At 30.9% G+C, this 7,802-nt stretch overlaps 2 protein-coding genes across 2 annotated transcripts in view; one reads left to right on the top strand and one right to left on the bottom strand.

The window, feature by feature from the left end:
- The window catches only part of LOC141287773 (histone-lysine N-methyltransferase SMYD1-like), a 26,758-nt gene extending 23,325 nt beyond the window's left edge, over nt 1-3,433 (top strand). Inside the window, exons 7-9 of the mRNA XM_073819901.1 lie at nt 762-766; nt 939-1,107; nt 2,999-3,433. Coding sequence (XP_073676002.1) covers nt 762-766; nt 939-1,107; nt 2,999-3,154 — 330 coding nt within the window. The 3' untranslated portion in view covers nt 3,155-3,433. The remainder of the gene's footprint in view (nt 1-761; nt 767-938; nt 1,108-2,998) is intronic.
- Nucleotides 3,434-5,333: 1,900 nt separating this feature from the next.
- On the bottom strand, nt 5,334-7,441 carry LOC141286743 (fatty acid binding protein 1-B.1). Its single transcript, XM_073818845.1, has 4 exons — nt 7,350-7,441; nt 7,080-7,252; nt 6,909-7,001; nt 5,334-5,463 (listed from the first exon to the last, which is right to left on the bottom strand). The coding sequence occupies exons 1-4, from the start codon at nt 7,414-7,416 to the stop codon at nt 5,410-5,412; spliced, it is 387 nt and encodes a 128-aa protein (XP_073674946.1). The 5' UTR covers nt 7,417-7,441; the 3' UTR covers nt 5,334-5,409.
- Nucleotides 7,442-7,802: the final 361 nt, after the last annotated feature.

Raw genomic sequence — 7,802 nt, 5'->3', positions numbered from 1 at the left:
GTAACTTGCATTACTTGTAAGGCATAATTTTTGTTCTGGAAGTGAACTTCTCCTTTAAGAACACCTTCATATATATGTGCTTTGGATATTTATATCCATCAAAGAATCCTGAAAAATCAACTGTTTTAAATATTTATAATAATAATAATAATAATAAATGTTTCTTGAACAGCATATCAGCATACAGTATTAGAATGATTTCTGAAGGATCATGTGACACTGAAGACTGCAGTAATGATGCTGAAAATTCAGCTTTACATCACAGAAATAAATTACATTTTAAAATATATTCAAACAGAAAGCAGTCATTTGAAATAGTAAAAATATTTCACAATATTACTTATTTTCAAATATCAAATAACTGCAGGCTTGGTGAGCAGAAGAGACTTCTTTAAACATTAAAAATCTTACTGTTCAAAACTTTTGACTGGTAGTGTACTATTACAGGTTTTATTAAGTTTTATTAACTAGTAATATTTTAGTTCAATTTTTGTTACTTTTTTTGCAATTTTCCCCAACTCTGCCCCCCCTTCTCCCATCTTTTTGACATGATGTTTTTTGAGGAAAAGATTTCAGGATTTTTTTTTTTAAATGCAGCTTCAAAGGGCTCTAAACGATCTCAGTCGAGGAAGAAGGGTCTTATCTAGACAAACAATTGGCTATTTTCTAAAAAAAAAAAAAAAAAAAAAAAGACAATTTATTTCCTTTTTAACCTCGAATGCTCATCTAGTCTAGCTCTGCATCAACTTTGGGTCCTTTAGTTCAAGTCAGTAAGGGCATAGCAAAAAACTCCCATCTCATTTATTCGTCCTACATCGCTGCAGAAGTACAAACCCAGTGTTTACAAACTGAACGTGCAAAGAAGATCAAATGCCTTTTACAAAAAACACCTTCATATATATGTGTGTGTGTGTGTGTGTGTGTGTGTGTTGAATTAGGAAGCTGTACCGTCCCAATAACGCTCAGCTGGGAATGGCCACGATGAGGGCGGGCGTGACGCACTGGCAGGCCGGATACATAGAGGTCGCTCACGGCATGATCTGCAAGGCCTACGCCATCCTCATGATCACCCACGGCCCAATACACCCCATCACCAAAGATCTGGAGGTAAACATGATACTAACTCTAACTAAAGACTGTGAAAGTCCTGTCTTCATTTACTCACCCTCATGTCAGTAACAAACCTGTTTTAAATTGATTTGGCCTGCAGTGGAGTCGGAAATGTTTAGAACAATGTTATTAATATACACTACCAGTCAAAAGTTTTTAAATGTTGTTTTAAGTCTCTTCTGCTCTACAAGCCTGCATTTATTTCATCCAAAGTACAGCTAAAACGGTAAAATTTTGAAATATTTTTACTATTTAAAATAACTGTTTTCTATTTGAATACATTTTAAAATGTAATTTATTTTTGTGATTTCAAAGCTGAATTTTCAGCATCATTGCTCCAGTCTTCAGTGTCACACGATCCTTCAGAAATCATTCTAATATTTTTAATTTGCTGCTCAAGAAACATTTATTATTATTATGTTGAAAACAGCTGAGTAGAACAGCATTTATTTGAAATAGAAATCTCTTGTAACACTAGAAATGTCTTTATCATCACTTTTGATCAATTTAAAGCATCCTTGCTAAATAGAAGTATTAATTTCTATCATTTTTTTCTATTAAAAAATTCAAAAGCTTTTTATTTCAGATAGTAAATGCTGAGCTTTGGATATTTATATCCATCAAAGAATCCTGAAAAATCAGGAAAATTATAATAATAATTATAATAATAATAAATGTTTCTTGAACAGCATATCAGCAGTATTAGAATGATTTCTGAAGGATCATGTGACACTGAAGACTGCAGTAATGATGCTGAAAATTAAGCTTTGCATCACATAAAATAAATTACATTTTAAAATATATTCAAACAGAAAGCAGTCATTTGAAATAGTAAAAATATTTCACAATATTACTTATTTTCAAATATCAAATATCTGCAGGCTTGGTGAGCAGAAGAGACTTCTTTAAACATTAAAAATTTTACTGTTCAAAACTTTTGACTGGTAGTGTACTATTACAATTTTTATTAAGTTTTATTAATATTTTTATTAAGATTTTAATTAATAGTTTTAGTTAAATTTTAGTTATTTTTTGCAATTTTGTTGTGCCTTTGTCATTTTGTTTATTAGAAGAGAAAACTATATAAAAATATTAGAATGTTAAACATTTGTGTTTAATAACAAAATAAAAAATATAATGGGAAAATGGGGAAAAAAAGATTTTTAAACTTGAATTCATGATGTTGTAATCTATCCTTTATATATGCATTTAGATACCATGCAGAAATGTAAAAAATATATAACAATAATATAATATTAGGTATATAATGTATTTTTAATTAATAAAACATAAACCATAAAATGTGGTGCAAAGTTTATTCCAATGCATGATATGGCAAAATAACAAACACCTAATTCAAGCATCCCAGGTGCATTTCAAAACAAAATATGCATGATTTTTTTAAGCTCAAGAAAAGGACTTGTTAAGCGTGTCACCAAAAAAAATAACAGCATTTGTGACCCTGGAGCTCAAATGCCAAAATGTGACCAATAGCAAAAAATACATTGCATGGGTCAAAATTATCGGTTTTTAAAGTAAAGATCATGTTCCATGAAGACATTCTGTAAATTTCCTACCGTAAATATATCAAAACTTAATTTTTGATTAGTAATATGCATTGCTAAGAACTGCATTTGGACAACTTTAAAGGCGATTTTCTCAATATTTGGATTTTTTGCACCCTCAGATTGCAGATTTTCAAATAGTTGTATCTCAGCCAAAAGTCCTATTCTAACATACCATACATCAATAGAAAAGCTTATTTGTTCAACTTTTAGACATATAAATTGCCTCTTATGACTGGTTTTATGATCCAGGGTCACATATGTGTTTAGAAGGGTATGTGTTTGTATGTTAGTGTTTGAATGTGTCTGTCTCTTCCCATCAGGCCATGCGCATGCAGACAGAGATGGAGCTGCGCATGTTCAAGCAGAACGAGTACGTCTACCACTCCATGCGTGAGGCGGCGCTCAAGAACCAGCCCATGAGGATGATGGCAGAACCGGCCACCGACAGCATCAAGAACCTCTTCCGCAGGAAGTGACCGATCCGCTGTGACCAACACGCTCAGGTCAACGCTACACTCACAGACACAACGACTGTGTGCATTTAGTGGACGCTTTCATACTGAAAGAGGAACAAAAGCAGCAGTATATACAGTTAGAACTGTAGATTAGGAAACTTCATGCATTTTCTAGATTAATTTCTCTACATGATGATTGTGTGATGACACTAATACAATTTTTTTAGACTCTTCTGTGTTTTTGAGTGTCATTTTGAATTGTAAAGATTTTGTAATTAAAATTTTATGAGGTTTAAAGGATGATGTTTGTGCTTTGACTCTAATTTCTCGTTGCTCTTTCCGTTCTCATAAGAATGAGTTATACTCATTAACTGATCAACTTTGTCACAGTTTTTCTTCTAAATACACCCAAATGAGTCAATTCAGAAAGTAAAAAAAAAGTTCTCAGTCAGTGTTGTAGCAAGTCATTATGGGCTCCAACTCAGTTAACTTGATGATTTTTCTTAAGTACATAATGTTACGTGCATGCACGAAAATCGGTACACACATGTAACACACTAATACCTACAAAAAAGTCTCCTGGTACCAAATCCATAACCCAACAGGAAGTCAGTTATTTTTAATTTTCTCAGCAAATTTTGTGTCATTTTTGCCATTTTCAGGCGTCGTACTTGTACAAACTCCTCCTAGAGATTTATTCAGATCAACGGCAAATTTGGTGAGTCTAATCTAAAGCCCTTTGTGACGTTAAATTGCTAAGATCTAGAGTTTTCGTCAGAGGGCGTGTCCGTGGCGGCCTGACAAATTTCGATGTTTCGCCATGAAACAGGAAGTTGCTATAACTTAGGCATACAATGTCTGATCTGCCCCAAAGCAAGGCATACAATGTGCATTGAATTGGACATATAACCTATGTTAGGGAATAACTGCACGATATAACAATTTTCCTACTCAGCCGTACGCACGCAAACGTTGCAAGACAGAACCAATCAATCACAGAGAGCATTCACTCACTCCAGACAGTGCATTCGAACAGGGCTGCGTTTCCCAAAAGTATCATAAGAAAGCATTGATGCTTTTGGGAACGGCAGCCCAGAACAATGTTTATCAGAGGACAGAAAATAAAAACTATTTCACAATAAACAAACTGAAATTGTAGCCTACATAATTTGTGCAATTACATTTCTTTAAATTAACAATTAAAGTTCATTGATAATGTTTTGTAGTAATGTTAAAATAAATTATACACTGTCAGAATAAAAATGTTGCATTTTATGTGTGCAACAGCCTGTCACTGGCAGCCCCTTATGAAACTATGTATTTTAAACTATAGGTTTTGTAGTTACCACTACAGTAAACATATTTTAACCACATTTAAAAAATAAAAGTTAATTAGTTGCAATTAAGGCATATTAAATTTTTAAATGCATTTCAAATATAAAGTTAAGGGTATACTTACATATTTTACTCTTATTAATTTAATAAATGTAATAATTTAAAAGTTAAGTTTAGAAGTATCGTATCGGTATCGATATTGATGCTACTGGCCTTAAAAGTATCAGTATCGTATCGAAAACAAAATAAGTGGTATCGCCGTGTGGCGAAGTGATATAGAGAGGTCAAAAGCTGCCTGGAACTACGTTCGCCGTGCGTTTCCCTGAAAATAATGCACACCGCTAGAACGTTCCTCAGCCAATCAGATTCAAGCATTCAACGGCCCTGTGGTATAATAAGTTTTATTTTTTTTTTTCTTGTTATTTTACTACTTCAAATAAGTTAAACAAAAATGGGAAAGTTGCCCTTAAAATATTTTAGATTTGAATAATTTATTACATTTATTTACATTTCAATTTTAGTTAAAGTTTTAGTAATTTTGTTGTGTGTTTTTGTCATTTTTATTAGTTTTGGTCATTTCTTAAATATGTTTGTGTGGTATTTATTAAATGTTATTTATTAGTTTTAGTTTATTCAGTTTTAGTTATTTTCATACTTTAAAATATTGTAAGGGCAACATTTCTGATTAAAATGATTCATTTTCTTTTTTTATTATAATTGTAGTTAAAATGTTTTTTTTTTTTACCTTTTAAGTTAATGTTTATTTCAAGTAACGAAAGTGAGATTCTGATGGTTTTAGTTTTAGCTGAACACATGCATGCAGAACACAAACCTCTTTCAAATAATACAAATAAATACACAGATCTGATTTTGAAAATCTTTAATAAAAAAAAAACTATCATGTTGTTGTTCTTCTCAGATCATTACGAGTGCGGTCTGTTTTAAGCCACACGTTTGCTGATCCTCTTGTAGACGAGGTTGCCACGAGTCAGAGTCTGAAACACAACATCAATCAAATCAGTTTAAGAGGAAATACTGCAGATAAAAAAAAATGTTTTTCATGCACTTTTCAAGTTTGAGATTTAAGGCTTTCATAAAGTGTTTTTTCAGACTAGTGGAAAGAAAACATCCAAAATACACTGTTAAGTCTTTCTTTTATAGCACTTTATCTATTTGTGTCGATAGATTTCAATTACAATACAGATTTTTAAAGGCCAAAAGTTTTTTTCTCCTACACTGAGCCATAAATCTCCACTTCAGTAGCACTTACACACACCACACTTTACATTTTTATTCCTGTCTATAATCTGGAGGTTTTTACAGAGGGATTTGTTCATATATAGTTTGCTTGATTTTATACAACATTTTATTCCTCCAAAAATTGTAAAAAATATATCGCTTTCCAACTGTTCTAAGTTTTTTCTTAATTATGGAGAGACAAAATGAGATGCACAAAATCTGAAAAACATTTGACTCTAATATGTCAATATGCAAATTAACACTTTTATTTATTTGCATATTAAATTGAACATTTTAGAAAACTTGTAATGCAAAAAATGTTTTATATTTAAATGATTCATTTTCTGTTTTCATTTTAATTTTAGTCAAAGTTTTAGTAATTTTTTCATTTTTATTAGTTTTGCTCATTTTTAAATGTTTATTTATTATTTATTCAATGGTATTTATTAGTTTTAGTTTATTTAATTTTAGTTATTTTACTACTTCAAATTAAATTAAACTAAACAAAACCTGGAAATACTAGATTTAAACTATTAATTTTCTGTTTTCATTTAAATTTTTAAAATTAAATTTTGTTGTGTGTTTGTCATTTTTATTAGTTTTGCTCACTTTTAAATGTCTATATATTATTTATTCAATGGTATTAGTGTGTGTATTAGTTTTGGTCATTTTTAAATATTTTTTATTTTTAAATAGTATTTATTAAATGTTATTTATTAGTTTTAGTTTATTTAGTTTTAGTTATTTTACTACATTAAATTAAACAAAAAACTAGATTTAAACTAGTAATTTTCTGTTTTCAGTTTAATTTTTTAAAATTAAATTTTAAATTTTAGTACTTTTGTTGTGTGTTTGTCATTTTTACTAGTTTTGCTCACTTTTAAATATCTATATATTATTTATTCAATGGTATTAGTTTGTCATTTTTTAATATTTTTTTATTTTTAAATAGTATTTATTAAATGTTATTTATTAGTTTTAGTTTATTTAGTTTTAGTTATTTTACCACTTCAAATTAAACTAAACAAAATATCGGGAATGTTGCCCTTATATTATTTTAGTTATTTAGATTTTACTTATTCATTTTCTGTTTTTATTTAAATTTTAGTTCAAGTTTTAGTCATTTTGTTGTGTATTTTTGTAATTTGCCTTAATTGAATTTAATTTGTCATGTGCTGATGATAAACGCTGATATACTTACATTGACCAGCGTGTTTTCATCCACCAGCTCTGTGATTGACGTGATTGTGTTCAGAACCACCTTCAGCTTGTTTCCTTCTTTATTCACAACAGCCTAAAACACAAACACCAGCATAATTAATATCAATGCACTTATTATACAAAGCGATCAAATGCATGAGCGCAGCCTCACCTTGACTTTGTCTCCGGTCAGGGTTTCAATCTCAGTCTCTTGTCCGATGGTGAAGACGTTGGTCAAAACTTTGGCTCCGGTCGTGATGACCACCTTGAACTGATCTCCATTCTGCTCGATCTCAGACACGCTCTTGATGTCTTTGCCTTTCTCAATCAATTCATCAGGAAGACCTGAAATAGTAATCAAGGGATGAGCAATGCAATGCAATGCATGCAGTTTATCAGCAGTTGATTCAGATCCATGCATTGGTTTGAGATTTGGACTCACCGACGGCCTTCATGAACTCCACGAATCCCTCCTGACTCTCCAGCTGATATTTGCCACTGAACGACATGATGAGCGCTGAATGCAGAGTAACTCCAGAGGGTCTAAAAGACTCTTTTATATCATAAAACATGCAGATGAATAATTATTAACCTGACTGGATGATCCTGATTGGCTGATTACTGCGAAATCAGGTTAAATGTCACGTGGGGTAAATCAGTTCAGTCTGATCAGATCACAGCCTTCACCTTTGCCCTCAGCAGCATGACATCATCACTAGTCTTATTTTGTGGCAGGAGTACACTATATGTAACTATTTTAGCTAAAAAATATATTTTCTGCTTTTGCTTTAATTGTAGAGCTTTTTTTATAAAAAAAAATACATTTTTATTTTATTAAAAATTTTTTTTTTTTTTGGTCTGTATTTTTTGTAATTTATTAGCTTTAGTTTATTTT

The sequence above is a fragment of the Garra rufa genome, chromosome 15, assembly GCF_049309525.1.
Source record: "Garra rufa chromosome 15, GarRuf1.0, whole genome shotgun sequence".
NCBI lineage: Eukaryota > Metazoa > Chordata > Actinopteri > Cypriniformes > Cyprinidae > Garra > Garra rufa.
Note: the sequence above shows the minus strand (reverse complement) of the source record. Positions and strands in the feature narration are given on the sequence as shown.